The sequence below is a fragment of the Trematomus bernacchii genome, unplaced genomic scaffold, assembly GCF_902827165.1.
Source record: "Trematomus bernacchii unplaced genomic scaffold, fTreBer1.1, whole genome shotgun sequence".
Taxonomy (NCBI): Eukaryota; Metazoa; Chordata; class Actinopteri; order Perciformes; family Nototheniidae; genus Trematomus; species Trematomus bernacchii.
In genome coordinates, this window is record NW_022987689.1 from 10,398,786 (window position 1) to 10,415,164 (window position 16,379).

The 16,379-nt window shown below is 39.7% G+C and overlaps 1 protein-coding gene across 6 annotated transcripts in view; it reads right to left on the reverse strand.

Annotated features, from left to right (window-relative positions):
• col15a1b (collagen, type XV, alpha 1b) overlaps positions 1 to 16,379 on the reverse strand; it is a 54,358-nt gene that overhangs the window by 19,127 nt on the left and 18,852 nt on the right. For 4 of the 6 annotated variants that reach the window (XM_034138177.1, XM_034138178.1, XM_034138175.1 and 1 more), the window contains exons 3-16: positions 12,772 to 12,959; positions 12,163 to 12,372; positions 11,673 to 11,825; positions 9,096 to 9,170; positions 8,506 to 8,604; positions 7,776 to 7,890; positions 6,845 to 6,885; positions 6,526 to 6,708; positions 6,139 to 6,165; positions 5,995 to 6,057; positions 5,041 to 5,109; positions 4,817 to 4,879; positions 4,594 to 4,731; positions 232 to 393 (exon numbers count right to left, since the gene is read on the reverse strand). In XM_034138177.1, coding sequence (XP_033994068.1) covers positions 232 to 393; positions 4,594 to 4,731; positions 4,817 to 4,879; positions 5,041 to 5,109; positions 5,995 to 6,057; positions 6,139 to 6,165; positions 6,526 to 6,708; positions 6,845 to 6,885; positions 7,776 to 7,890; positions 8,506 to 8,604; positions 9,096 to 9,170; positions 11,673 to 11,825; positions 12,163 to 12,372; positions 12,772 to 12,959 — 1,586 coding nt within the window. The remainder of the gene's footprint in view (positions 1 to 231; positions 394 to 4,593; positions 4,732 to 4,816; positions 4,880 to 5,040; positions 5,110 to 5,994; positions 6,058 to 6,138; positions 6,166 to 6,525; positions 6,709 to 6,844; positions 6,886 to 7,775; positions 7,891 to 8,505; positions 8,605 to 9,095; positions 9,171 to 11,672; positions 11,826 to 12,162; positions 12,373 to 12,771; positions 12,960 to 16,379) is intronic. The other 2 variants (XM_034138179.1, XM_034138176.1) reach the window with 1 other exon arrangement.

The window sequence follows — 16,379 nt, forward strand, 5'->3', positions numbered from 1 at the left end:
TCTGCTCTTTAGTTCATCGGAACTAAAGAGTTCTGATGAACTAAGTTCTGATGAACTAAGTACGGCAAAGTACTTGGTGTGAAAGCGCCTATTGTTCTTGAGAGGCACAATTGAAAAAGAGCCCCATAATTGCCTTAGCCTTTAATGTAGTCTACATTCATATCATACATCCTTCCTCAATTCTCAGGCTTTTGACTGTAGTTCTGCCTTTTATCGTTTGCAAACAAATACCTCGCCTGAACCCCAAGCAGACCCAAAGTCAAGCCCAGAACCGGACGCAAAGCCGGGCTCAGAGCTGAACCCGGAGCTGAACCCAGAGCCGAGGTCAGAGGAAAACTCTGAGCTCAGTCCTGAAGCATCAGACCCAGAGCCACTAAACCAATCCTTATACATCTGGAACAAGGGTGGAGAGGAGGAAGAGGAGGAAGAAGGTGGAGAAGAAGATTGAGGAAGAAATATATGTGAGGAGATATAGGAGGAAGATAGAGGGTGATATCAGGGGGGTGACAGGAACAGAGGCAGAGGGAGGATAAAAGATACACTCATCACATCATTGGCCAGGACACACATACATATTAACAAGAAATACAAATCATTGATAATAGAGACAGAGATACAGCAACAACAACAGCAACCTTACAAAGCATGTCAGCATGTGTTATGGATTCAAACTTTTAAATTACGCTATTCATTTGGCAATCATAAGAAATATATGAGTGACCTAGTGAGGTCAATTCAGTCTAGTCAAACTTGACAAGTGATAGATGTTAGAAACCAGTCAGTGTAACCGTAAAGGGGACCTATCATGCAAAATGCACTTTTGTACATCTTTTATACATGAATATGTGTCCCCGGTGTGTCAGGGAACTCACCAAGTGTCAGAAAACACAACCCTCTCTCTTTTCCTCCATACCCAAATCTCTAAAAACGGGGCTGCAACGGAGCTGATTATTATTTGAATTTTTCTGACGTCAGAAAAGAGGTGCTCCGCCTATATGAGCAACTCTCCACCTATCAGGGGAATGAGAGACCGCTCGAAAGCACTGGAGACGCTGTAGTACATATGCCAGGCCTGTAAGTGGCGCTGTAGTCTGCCACAAAAGCAGAATCAGCCCTTGCAAAAACAGGGCTGGAAAAGAGCAAATAGAGCGAAATGAGGCATGGCTAAAATGCATGATTTTACTGCCCCTGGGTTCGCGAGATCTGTTGTTTTCCTGGGGCCTTCACCGTGGGAAACCCTACAGATGCCCTTTGCCAGTATTCTTCTTCTAACTCTTCTAGTCTCCCGACTATAACGAAATTTAAGCAGAAGTGCTTAACCATGTTGCTTCTTCTTCTGTCTGGTATTCAGCCTAATCCTGGTCCGTTAATGGCATGTAATACCCCGACGGACTTTAAGAACCTGTCTGGGTTACACATCATCCATGTAAATGCTCGCAGCTTGCTTCCCAAAATGGATATGTTGCGAATTTGGTCAGAGTCAACTGGAGCTGATCTAATTATCGTTTCTGAGACTTGGCTTTCAAAGAAAGTGACGGCTGAATTGACGGCTTCAATATTTATCGTTCGGACCGCCCCAGGAAAGGTGGTGGCATGGCGATTCACGTAAAACATAATCTTGCTGCACAGGTCATCTTCTCCAAATCTGCTGTTAAGCAGTTTGAAATTTTAGCACTAAAGATTGATTTATCTGGTGGTCAGTTTTTAACTGTTGTTGGTTGCTATAGGCCCCCTTCTGCTACAAACGACACACTATCCTCGCTAATGCAGCTTTTATCTCAACTACAGTTTAAGGAAATCATCCTGGTAGGTGATTTTAACTGGGACTGGCTTTCACCAGTGTCTGATGATTTTAAAGCTCATTGTATGTCTCTAAATTTTACACAAGTAATTGAAAGTCCTACTCGTCTTAACACCAGGTGTCTAGAAAAATCATCTCTTATCGATCTTTTAATTAATTACTAATTTTTTAGATAAACATGCTCCGTTTCGCCGGTTCAGGGTGAAGGGCCGTTATACCCCCTGGTTCACTTCTGACCTGGCAGCCCTCTTACGCAAGAGGAATCTCCTTTGGGCTGCTGCGAGGAAGACAGGCTCTGAGGCTGACTGGCTTCTTTTTCGTCAACTGCGTAATCGCTGTACTGCTTCCATTAAAAAAGCCAAAAGCGATTTTTACTTATCCCAGACCACAGACAGTTTGAACGATCCTAGGAGATTTTGGCATGCCATAAAATCCCACTCTGCCAGCTCTCGCTCCTTAGAGCTGCCTCCAAACATTGTTGTTGACTCCACCCCTGTGTCAAATAAGACAGAGATGCTTAATTGTTTTAATAAACATTTTATTGCGTCCAGTTCCTTGTTTGACACATTATCTTTTGGTAAATCATCTCCCTCCATCGCCAATAGTCATGCCTCCAGTAGCCACACTTTCTCCTTCAACCCCTTCAATGTTGGGGAGGTTTGTAAGGCTCTAAAGGGCCTAGACCCCAAAAAATCAGCAGGCCCGGATGATCTCCCCCCTTATTTCTTACGGCTAGCTGCAGATATTATAGCCAAACCACTGTGTCATGTTTTTAATCTTTCTATAACAAACAATGTCATTCCAGATGTTTGGAAAACTGCAAATGTTCTCCCCTTATTGAAAGGTGGTGATCCCATGGTGATGAATAATTACAGACCAATTTCCAAGCTCTCTATTTTAGCTAAAGTACTTGAAAGGCTGGTGAATGATCAAATCAAAGAATATTTAAGCTTGAACAACATTCTATCTCCTCACCAGTCAGGCTTTAGGAAGCAGCACAGTACAGTAACGGCTGCTTTGAAAGTAGTGAATGACATTGTTGAAAGCTTGGACGCAAAGAGCTACTGTGCTGCCCTTTTTATAGACTTATCCAAGGCATTTGATACTGTGGACCATGGCATTCTATGCCAGAAGTTATCTTATATAGGCCTGTCTGACCAAGCTGTTGGTTGGTTTGCAAACTATCTTTCGAATCGCAAGCAATGTGTAAAATTCAGCGGTCTCTCCTCAAGCTTTCTTAATGTGCCCAGAGGTGTTCCTCAAGGTTCGGTCTTGGGACCGACCCTTTTTACTATTTATATAAATGATGTGGGTCAAAGTATTGATGCCTCTGTACATCTATATGCAGATGATACTGTTGTGTACTGTTGGGCTAGCACTGTTGCCCTTGCATTTGAACGTCTGCAGTCTGCTTTTGACACTTTTCAGTCACATCTGTTCCACCTTAGGTTGGTGTTGAATTCAGATAAGACAAAAGTCATGTTGTTTTCCAATAAGAAAAGGTTACCAACTGTTCTTCCCTGCATCATGTCTGCACAGCATAACCCCATTGAAGCTGTTAACACCTACAGATACTTAGGCATTACTATAGATGACAATCTCTGCTTCAAACCACATATTGACAATCTCTTAAGGAAATTGAAATTAAAACTGGGATTCTTTTTTTGGAAATAAGGCCTGCTTCTCCACAAGTGTGAGGAAACGGCTTGTACAGTAGCTGCCACATTTTTGCCGCTCTTGGACTACGTGGATGTTGTGTACATGAACGCCTCAGCTCACTCCCTTCATCTGCTGGACGCTGTCAACCATGGGGCTCTGAGGTTCATAACCAACTGTAAACCCCTCACACACTGTACTCTTTAGTCAACTGGACATCATTATCAATGCGCAGATCACTGCACTGGTACAAAGTCATCTATACCGCTATGCTTGGACTGCTGCCCCTCTACATATCCACTTACATATCACACAAACAGTACAGCTATAGCCTACGATCTCAAAATTACATCACTCTGTCCGTCCCCTCAGCTCGCACGGTGCTTGGGAAAAAAGCCATATCATACTCTGCCCCCTCGACCTGGAACACACTTCAGCAGGAACTTAAGCTGACCAGTTTGATACCCATCACGGATTTTAAACTCATTTAAAAAAAGCTGGAGAAATCATCTGTGGGTGTTTGCACCTGCTATATCTGAATACTTTATATGGATTTCAATGACTACTTTTTTTACGATGTTGTATTTTATTGTTGCCTCTGTGTTTAGTGTCCTGTCTGTCTGTAACTTTGTGTGGTAGTGTTACCACTGACAGGTCTCTCTTGCAAATGAGACCTTGTGTCTCAATGAGATTTTACACCTGTATAAATAAAGGCTAAATAAAAAAAATAAAAATAAATGATCTGTTTGGTATTTTGAAAAGAAAACTTCACAGACATGTTTTATATAGGTATGGCCCTACAATATATGTTTCAAATATAGCATGATAGGTCCACTTTAACTTTTAAAAACAAGGGTTTAGCCAAAATGCAATGCCTTTGGTAAGCAAATACAGATTGGAATATACAGTATGTAAATGTGATACTGAACTGATATTTAATATAAAAAAATATATAATTTGACTATTGCCATATTTACAATGTTAGATGAAGTATTCAGTGCCTGCCCTTCAACATTATTTGAGTGGGGGTTGATTATATTTGAAAATCAACCCCCATGCATTGAGGTCTTACTTTTATTTTTAACAACATTTTGCTAAAAGTAGATCGCAGTATATTTTGTATCCATGGGACTTACTGGTAATCCAGGTTTCCCTTGCGGTCCGTCTTTGCCGGGTAGACCAGCATATCCTGAAGAGAAGCCCTCAGCTGAGGATGATGGTAAGGGTCCAGGGGGACCCGGGGGCCCTGGAGGCCCGGGTAGACCAGGATGACCCTAGTTGAAAGAGATGTTTTATTTTGTTTTCATTTCAGTAAATTACACTATTAGATATGTACAGTATGTGTGTCTTCTGCCTTACCCTGATGAGCTCAGTGTCACTGTCCAGGTCTTCAAAGCCAGAACCCAGGGCATCTGCTCCATACTAAAGATAACACACAGAGTCTAACACATGAGGCTACAGACATCTTGTCCTTCACTCTGGTTGCTTATAGGCTTGACCCTTATCTCCAAAGACAGTATCTCAAGTTTGTTTTATGTGTAACAACAATAAGACAGAGGAAAACCATGGACCATGATACTGACCGATACACTGCGTGATCTGGGCGGTCCAGGAGGCCCAGGGAGGCCCGGAGCACCAACTCCTTGGTCTCCCTGTTAGGCAAGAGAGTATGAGGAAAGCTTTATTTCAATGATTTTCCCTACTTTGAAATATTTGTTTTTGCAAAGTACAGCTCAAAACATTTTTGGTAGAAAACAAAGTCTATATAAAGAGGAGTAACAAGGCGGTGTAAAATGTGTATTGGATTTACTGAACAACAGCCTTTCCGCTTAATTCATAGCATCCAATTGTTTGTCATTAAGTAATAACACTAAGACGTTGTTGTATTGAAAGATGGAATATTGGCTTAATTTTCACCTCTTTTTTCACCTTTTATACAATGTGCTTTCAGCTGTATGGCTGCTACTGTTCAACATTGAATAGGGTTGTCCTGAAAAGATGGTTCGTCCAACTGCTATCTATTTGTTATTGAAATTATTATATTTGACATATCTAAGGAATTATAAAAAACTGATTTTCAATTAGTTTACTTTAATTTATTTATATTATTTTTGAGTTAAAGGTAGGGTAGGTAAGAATGGAGAAACCAGCTCGAGTGCGCTACAATTTGAAAGTACGCAGCCGAAAAGAATCTGCCACTTCCTTATAGAGCCCCCTCCTCCAACACACACGAACGCGCACATGACCAATGAGGGCACGAAATAAGTTTGTGCACGAGATGGAAGGCTGACAGGCAGGTAGGCCATCCAGTTATAACTGGTCGTGCTTTTTACAGCGCCACGGCTTCCACAGATGAAATTTGGTTATGTATTATTGTCAAAGCATTTAATGTATTCATTTGCTATCGGGATGTTAAGAGCATTCCATGGAATATAACAAAAAGTGTTTCTGAAGTGAATTACCTACCCCACCTTTAAGAGTCGCAATAAGTTGTTATTTGCAAGTTGTTATTTGCAAGTTGTGTGCTTTTGTCGTACCTTCTCTCCTTTAGATCCAGCTTCTCCGTCAGAACCTGATAATCCCTGAGTTCCTCTTTGACCCTGCACACATTTAAGTAATCACAAGTTATATATAGCATAGCAATGATGACATGCGTTAAACAGAAGAGATAAACAACTTACTGCATCCCCTTTATCACCCTTGTGTCCCTGTAAAGAGTAGAACAAGATTTAGGATCAGTATCACATTTAATGAAAAGGCACACACACACACACACACACACACACACACACACACACACACACACACACACACACACACACACACACACACACACACACACACACACACACACACACACACACACACACACACACACACACACACACACACACACACACACACACACACACACACACACACACACACACACACACACACACACACACACACACACACACACACACACACACACACACACACACACACACACACACACACACACACACACACACACACACACACACACACACACACACACACACTCCCTATCTCGCTGGCACACACACCGCCTGTCCGTCTCTCCCTTGCTGTCCTGTGGACCCGGGGACTCCGGCTGGTCCTTGTGTCCCTCTCGGCCCGGGTTGAGCTGGCCCAGGTAGAGGGGTGGGGCCTGGGTGTCCAGGTCGGCCAGGTTGGCCTCTGGGTCCAGGACTTCCACGCTCTCCTTTTATCCCATGTCTGACATGACCCTAAACATTCATACAAAATATAACGTCCATGAGTAGAGAGCAGAGAAGTTTTTATAAAAAAGATACTGCTGTGCAAAAATAATTTGGATTTGTCATCCTTTTGAACAATATAATATAAAAGTCAAAGTCAACTCACATCTCTGGGTGCCTCCCCTGGCTCCTGTGTCATGTGTGGCCCTGTACACAGCATATGACATCATCAACAGGTGTGACCAATCAGAGTCTAACAAGGTAACACTGTTACTGTAGCTTGACATAAGGGCCACTTTTTCATTTTCCCAACCAACATTTATCATGCTAGTCCCGTAAGGACAGAATTGCAAGCCTGCTTTCCTTAAGCTTTGGGCCACCGCTGCCCCTGTTGAGGCAGCTAATGAAAACATTAGATAGTGGTCTTCAGTAGAACAAAATCCTACAAAAATATCTATTATTTTAGTAATGGACACAGCCAATTAACTGTTCAAATGTAAAAGCAATGTAAAAAGATTAGGTTCAATTAACTTTAAAGACTACAGTTAATATATTGGTCTTTCATAGAACTGTCTAACTTATCTAGAACATTATATATTTAGTATTATTTGTGGTTCATGTCATTTCCACTGTAGATATAATAAACGTGCTGTTGTTTATTGTTACATTTAATTTAATTAAAAACATTTTTTAAATTACCCAATTTGGGATAAAAAAATTCTCTATCTATCAATACCTTGAAAGGAAAATGAAAAAAAATCAAGTAATTCAGTTATTCATTATAATCTTAATTATTCTTTTTACTTTTTTGATGTTTCTAAGCCTATAAAAAAAAAAAACATCTGTAAATTAGGGGGGAAAAATTGTTTTGCTCTGTGAAATGTTATGTATTTGTTGTTATAATACTGAATAATGGAGAGCTCCACACTAAAATCCCATAATTATATTATGCTTCTCACTTCAAGCAGTGTTTTTATTGGATGAAAAAAAGTAACTTGCAATAAAGATCCTGGCAAAACTTCCTCTTTTGCCTTCTTTAAGCTTCTGTACAATTCCTACAGAAAATAATAATAATATATATTCAGTTTTATTCTGACCTTTTAGCAGCATGTCTTCAGTGGCCTCTGTTGTAGTCTGCTGACCGGAGAACTCCTCCAGCTCCACCTCCGGGGCCTCAGTGGGTGGAGCTCTGACTGGAACACTGTCCTCCTCCTCAGAGGGACGAAGAAGAGGACAAGGTCAAAAGGTCATTCGAATACAAGAAAAAAGAGACATTTGAGAGAAATACCAAATCATTTGACATTTTGTGCTTTTGGTGCCACTGTTGTTTATGCAAGTCTCTACCATGTCATTAACCATACATAACAATTATTTAGCTTCTGAGGGACTGTTGTCTTTGAAGCTTCAAAGTCAATGTTGATTATGGGATATTTGGGGTCAGACTGACTTCCTGGTTGAGGGGGAATGAAAGGTTGTCCCGGAACAAATAAGAAACACACAAATCAACTTGCACAGGAGGAGTGCTGTTTAGGGTCATGATGATAAGAAAGGGGGGGGGGGGAGTGGACTCTAACACACACCCTAACTCGATGAGCGTATTTTTCAAACAGCAAATACTGCATTTAGAGCCCTTCCTGCTTAAGTGTGGGCTTCTAAAGAAACCAGAACTCTTTCTCACAGTTGTTCTCATTTACAGGACATGTCTTCCAGTCAAATGAAGATCTAAAACTTTCGAAAGATATGATATCTCCAAAACAAAACAGCATATTTACTCAACAAGACTTTTTTCAGGTTCTCATTATCCAGCAGCCAATCCAGCTAACTTACCTGCTCTGTGCCTTGTTTTCTCTCGTGTGTGTTCTTCATCATTTCCTCCTCTGACTCTCTGTCATCCAATGCATCATCTCCACTGGTGAATCCCGAGGCCTATATCAAACATCACATGGTGTGTTAGTTTGGGAAGAAAATTATGTAAATGACAAACAAATAATTGGGCAGTGTCCCACGTTTTGCCAGTTAAAGATAATGTTACAGACAAATTCATTTATTAAAGAAAGAGACACAGAAGGAGAAAAGGACAAAAACTATTTAAGATCTTCTCTTTAAAATCTATTTACATTCGGTGTTTCGTTTAAAAAAAATACCTATGTAATTACATACATTTTATAATGTATAAAGTGCTTCCTATGGCAATTATGTAGGGCAGGAGAAACCAAATAGTTGTCTGATTACAGCAAACGTTTACTCATGATCATTAATCCAGCTAACTAGGTACTTTGTTGAGGGAAGATCTCTGACCACTAGGGGGTAACGTTGATACATTTGTGATTTGTGTACAGAATTTTAAACTATAACTTATGAATAGTACGTTCCTGTGTGTCAAACACCTATATTGTGTTTATGTGTGCATTTCTCACATAAGGATCATCCTCTTCACACTGCTCCTCAGCTGCTCTAGGATCATCTTTTATCACCAGCTGCTGAATGGATCCCTGGAGGGAGAGACAGAGCGCGAGAGGATTAGGAAAAACCTTCAAAAACTGTCATCTTGACACCTTAACTACATACTACATGTATATTCACTCAGGTTACATAGAGGAAAAGTAAAACAAAAAAAACAGGACCCAAAATCAACGAGCGAAAATGAAAACTTTTACCTCAGAATATCAATCATGTCATTCGTTACACGTACATATGAAAATGAGAATGAGCAGAAAGTTCAATGATTAACTTTTTTAAACCTATCAACAATATCTTAAACAGTAAATGCTGGCTTTACCTCCAACAGCTGCAACAATTAAATACGACTTACACATCAAAGCAACATAATAGCAATTTAATCATAATATTAAAATATTCAATAGCTAAAAAAGGAGCCAATGTTCTGCATATTGACTACTTTACGTTTAAAGGAACCATATTAGGCTCATTTTCAGGCTAATTGTATTGTGTGCCTCTACTTTGACATGTTTACATGCCTTAATATTCAAATGTGCTTTATTTTTCTCATACTGCCTGTGCTGCAGCCCCTCTTTTCACCCTCTGTCTGAAACCAGAGGCCTGGTTCAGAGATGTCCCGCCCCTTAGCCTATCGCGCTCAATGGGTTGGAGCGCTAGCCAATAGAAGCGCAAGTTTTGCATAGTGATGTCACTTTGTTACGGAAATAAACTAAGGAGTCCAACGATGCGTTTCATGCATGGGGGAGTGTTTCTGGGATAAACTCCTTCTTGTGTAAACTTTGGGATTTTAGCCTTTGCAGACTAATTACATGCACAAAAACCTATATAACACACCCAAACCCCAAAAGACATAATAGGGCCTCTTTAAAGTGAATAAGAATGTACATGTTGCCGATAATACTCACTCTTCTTTCGCAAAAGAATGTTTAACGCACCGAAGTTGCATGAACATTTTAGTGTTGTGACCTAAACAAGTGCTCTCTTTCTGTCTTTATACAGTTTGAACAGAGGAGCACTGCACACACAATGAAGTACATTTCAGTTAATGCCATCACCTAAGAGACCGGATTTCAAAAAATGTACCTAAACAACATTAACACTCGCAGCATGGTGATAAAAGCGCTAGTTTATAAAGTTTATATGGTAACATGGAGAGAGATGTCGAGTCCTACATTTACAACATTCACACATACACACACATGCTGATTAAAAAGGGCCCCATGCCATGACTGCTCCACTTTGAAGCCCATGACAACAAACCAAGGACACACACACACACACACACACAAACACACACAGAGTGACCCAGATATTTCCGATTGGATGTTACCAATTCTGAGCATGCACATATTCTGTCGTCATGCTTCAGATAACCCGTTCAATAAGTCAGGCCACACTGAACAAAGCCTTCCCCTCACCATGGCAACAAGTGACTGGCAGCTTGGGTTTATCTTTTGTAAGTGGCGTTAAGTTGACGATGGTCCAAGGGTGATTCCAGTAATAATGTCAGTTTGAAGAGAGTTTACTTTGTTGTAGGTGTACATTATTATTGACTAGCAGAGCTTCATTTAGATTACCTTACTACACAATCCCACTTGGCGGCAGACTCAAAGGCCCGAGAAAAAGCCCTTGATCTGACCACAACTAAGCTTTGTTGACATCTCAGACTTCCTCATCTGCCATCAACTTACTCCCCCGTCCTCTCCTCCCATCCTCATCTCACTCCCCTCCCTTCCTTCTTTACCATCTCTTTGCTGTCCTCCTCTTCTTGCTTCCTCTCTGATCGTTATAGTTGTATAGAATACAATATAAAACAGATCCCTCAAGTAAGAATGTTCTTATTATAAAGAAATACCTTGCAGAGACTGGCTACTAAGTTTTGTAAGCACTTGTTGCCTTATAACTGGTTAATAGCACTGTACAATTATAGATATGAGCACTCAAAAAATATCTCAAATATCTATAATGCTCTGATAACGATAAGGTTAATTATCACAATACATTAATATAATTTAAAATTAAATATTTTTCAACTTCACATAAAGCCAACCCTGATCACTTATATTGACTTGTAACCATCTTGTAATGTATTTTTTCTAAAAGTTATTTCTTATAATTTATAATCACATAATAGTCTATACTATAAAGTATTATGACACAGTATAATAGTAGCATTTTTTTTTTACAAGGGACAAGGTTTTTAGTTGTTCTGCATGTTGCTTACACAAGATACTTATTGTAAAAGCAAAATAGTATTTTCTTCAAGCATTTAGTTAAAACATAAATTGTTTCTGTTTTTCTTAAATGCTGGACATTTTTCAGAGGACACAGACTGTAGGCAGATGACATTTCAGCTCTTTGATATGGTAATGAGAGGCCAGAACACAGGAACAAATGTGATCTGAAGCCTACACTGACAACTGCACACTGATATTGACAAAGGCAGGCATCATTCTTCCTCCTTCTCCTTGCCCTTTATGCATTCTTGTCCTCACTCAGTGACATTTCTACATTTAAAGGATTTTGCAACCTACCACAAACTTGTCGAGCCCCGTGCCTCCTGCATTAGCTACGAAAACTCCTGAATTGTGCGAAAAGTTGAGTCGTTCTGGTCTGCGATGGAATGTCGTCCTCTCTGCCTCGCCACAGTCCATGTAGAGACGCACCTCATCTTGCTCCACCACCACCTGATGGAGGATTATATCAAATACACCAATTGTTTAGTCATTGAAATGTTCATTGCTGTTGATAAAATGGGAGTTATTCTAATATTTTGTAAAAAACGGATTGGTGAGGATGTAAGGATTCAATGAATGTGATGCCTTAATTTGTTATCATTTTAAAAAAACAATCCTTAATCAACCAAAAATACATTGCAAAATAATACAAATCCATTAATTGCACATTTAACTGTTTTGGTGTGAAGGTATACCATAAAAAGTTTGAATAAAAGGTTTGAAGCAACTAAAAACGTCTCCCTGATCTTATAAATTATCATTAACACAGACAGCACATGATGCTCACCGTGAATCGTGTCCACTGCTCGGTCATATCAGGGACACTAAAGGAAGCAGCTTTGTGGCTGTGTGAAGCTTGTTCCTCATCAGTGTAGTACAGTAAGATGCTCTGGAGGCCCCCCCGCACCGGAGTGAGGGCCAAACCCAGCTCCACCACCTTCTGACGGGCATCTGTGATGGCGAAGAGGACCCCTCCTCTCTGAGAGGCTGGACGCACCTGGAGTAAGCGCAAGGCAGGATTCAGAGTCATCTTTCCCACATTATGAACATTATAGACGTACCATTTAACATATAAATACAGTAATGTACAAGACTGAAATTGACAGACGTTCCAGTACACAGGGGAAATAGAAACTTTTTAGCACTGAAAATATAGGACTCTTGCATTATTGTCAAACTGCCACAAGGTGGCAACATAACATACCCATACTTTACCATGAAGATTGTTCAGAAGAAAAGTCATGCAATGTATGTATTTACAATTTTACACAGTAAACAGTTGCTTATAGTATACTTAGTTCAATTTGTGTGTAAATCACTGCATGACCCCTTAAAACAGAATGCGGCATACATAGGGTTTGAAAAGGTTGAAAAGTATTCAGTTCTTTAGTTTTACCGTGACAATGATGGCAAAGTCTCTGTAGAATGAGCCTGGCACGAAGGTCTTGGTGAGCCGACCGATGTTGGCATCAGGCCCGAGGTTGTAGGCTGGAAAACCCTCATGGCCAGGAGTAAAGGAGACGGAGGGAGGGAGGGGCACGCCAATTAACTCCGTCAGGTCCAGATGACCTCCTGAGCCTCGCTCTATCACAGAAGGAGAAAATGTGTAAGTGGAAACAAAGGAGTAACATGTAGCATCCTGTTTTTTTTTACATGGGATAATTTCACTTCAACATCCTTCAATAAGTGGACCTTATGACCTAGATGCAGATAAACTTCTCTGGCGGGTGTCTGAACCCCAATTAAAACGGGTCTTCTTTGTCTGCAACCTGTGTGTTGCTGGTTCATACAAGCAAAAAAAAAGAGAGCTACCCGAATCATCTTGACATGACTTTAATTTGACTTGATTTGATCCAGACAGTGCCCACGCCTCGCTGCTCTGCCTCACATGGACATAATCCTCCGAAAAAGAAATGGCAGGTAATTAGAGTATTTAGTGTGTATGTGAAGAGATGGCTTCACATTGTCTTGATTCCCCCGTAGCCTATGCCTCCCGTGGCGACTAACTCTCACCTTAGCATTCCGGGCGAGATCACCCCTGTTACCTATAGCCTACCACTGTCATGCACACATACAATATGTACACACACATATAGAAAGTATTTTGCATACATTGTGCACACATACACACCTCACCCACGTTAACATACAGGCATACACATAGACCAGAAAGGCCAACATCTTGGGGTCTGTAGTTCATCAACCTGAACCACTGAAAGCACCTGATTAGAGGGTTTTAAGGATTGTGTGTGTGTATGTGTGTGCAGCACAGAAGCACACACACAAGTAAAGCTCTGCACATTTAAACACTTAATGTTGCAACAGGTGGGCACTCAAGATGTGCAAACTAAACACTCACACACACACACCAAAGTGGTAACACGCATCCAGTCCGGATGTGAAGTCATTAGTTCTCTGTGTAATGACTGAGAGGAACAGACTGCTGTGAGAGAGCTCATGATACAACCAGCAGGCTGTCCGGAGGCCACTGACTGCAAAGTTTAGCTTTTTATCCCCCGACTCTGAGACACATTTGAATGTACAACTTAGTGAATCCGGTCTGATAGTGACATGATGGCAGCAACATGTTGGTGATTACCAGTCATGACTCGGAAAGCAGCCATTAAGAGTTCTCAGCCACTTTGGAAAAAGGGCCAAATTTGTGACTGTGAGAAAAAAGGAAAGGAATTTCTATCAGCAAATTTTGGGAACAATATGCTAGTCTTGTTATACCTCAACTGAATAAACAACTTACATTTAATACAGATTTTATAGTAGCTAGATCAATTTTAAACTTTAAAGTAGCTACACTTCAAGCCAAAGCTGATATAGCAGCTAAGCTACTATTACTCTGCTAAGCTAGTTACCTTTTCTCAGTACGAGTTTGATAAGTTCCAACTGTTTTTATTCTTCATGACCATAGTTTGCCACTGCACTCGTCTAATGTAACAAACTGAATGACCAACACAGTGATCAACATTTATTTAATTAAATTCTAGGAAAAAGCTAGGGGCAGAAAGTCAGTAAGTTTAGCCTTAGCCAAGGCTAGCTGCGACTATATTTAACCCAATGTTATTAGCTACAACTGGATTTAGCTGTCTTAATTAAGTTGTGATTGTCTTTTTTAGTTGGCATGAAAACATTTCGATGTTAAAACACATATTAAGCAGCTGATGAACCAAATCTAGGCCTTCACTGCCCATGAACAAACAAAACAGATAAAGATCCACCAAATATCTTGTGAATGATTTGTGATTGGAAAACTGATGTTAAACCTTTTGTAAAAATATTTTTCTGCAGTAAGTAAAACGTAGGATATATATTTATCTGTGAAATGAGTTAAAAGTTGAATACAATTGAAATGCTAAAGTTCCTCAAAAAGGTAGATCGTTTTCACTAGTTTCAAACATACATACTCACACTCACACTCACACTCACTCTCTCTCTCTCACACACGCACACACACACACACACACACACACACACACACACACACCCACCCACCCACCCACACACACACACACACACACACACACACACACACACACACACACACCACACACACACACACACACACACACACACAGGCATTCTACCAAATTAGTATTAAAGTGCGGTACCACAACAAGAAAAACTATTTAACAAAACAATTAAGTATTCAGACATAGATATTTATTAAGAATATGTTATGGTCTATTTAAACACAAGGCATTACATTATATAGTGATAAGCTTAATATATACAAAAACATCATTTATAGGGTACTTTCTATTGGGAAGTAGCTGAACCCTGACATCTACATCTACATTTCAATTTCTGTAAATAACACTTAGGGTTAACCCAAACATTTTTTTAATTTAGTTGAATGGTGTATTTAGAAGATATTTATGATTACATTCAAACAGAAGTTGGAATATTTAGATTTATTGTGGGTATCATTTTTTTAATAAAAAAACTATACTCAAAAAATCATGTCCCCAGTTTTCATGTCACTACCGAAACACAAGGGGTTTTAGTCCAATGGCTGAGCCTGGTTTTTAGCAAGACCCCTGCATTTTTTACTAGGCAGTGAAACTGCATCCCTGTCCCTCATGGCTGAATGGCAAGTAGCTATATCCCATACTTTTGATATAAATCTGTTCCAAAATCTGAAAATCGGCGTGTAACCTTAAGAATTGTCACTACCGAACACATTATTATCTTCAATTAAGTAAACCTTTTCGGGGTTTTATGCAAAGTATTAGGTTTTCATGTGTGTAAACCTCTTCAAAAACGTGTATGATAGCCATGTACTTGCTAGCATTCTTTAGTTATGCTCAATTTTAGCTAGAATCGTCACTACCGAAACAGTCACTACCGAAACATATGGTTACGTTCCGGTAATTGACATGATCGTTTCGGTAGTGACAAAATGGCAGGTAAATCCCACCATTTTGAAATAAATGTGTTTTAAAGTTTGAAAATCAGTGTGTTACTTTAAAGGTCTCTTATTATACTATTGTTAGGCATATATTATAGGTCTCAGATATATAAAAAACATGTCTATGAAGTGTTTTGCTCAAAATACCAAACAGATCACCAATTCTAGCCTCATTCCCCTCTATTTCAGCCTGTTACTAAAGTGCTGATTCTGGGCCAGTAGCTTCAAACATTCACACTTCAACATAAGGCATGTTATGAGTTAAGATTAAGCAATAAGGTTGAGGGAATATGAAACAACCTTGAGAACAATATACTGTGGTCACTACCGAAACAGTGGAAACAGTATATTGAGTTATCAACTAAAATGATATGATACTGATTGGTTTAATGTATGTTCAATTTCAACAATCATCAACTCTGGAATCAATATGATCAGTATTATGCATTTTACAAAGAAAGTTTACATTATGATTTTTATGAATTGTATAAATTGAACTTTGAAATTTGATTAAAAATGAACTTTTATTAATTTAATTGTGAAAACCCTCAAGAAATATTTGTTAAAATACTATTTAGAGAAGG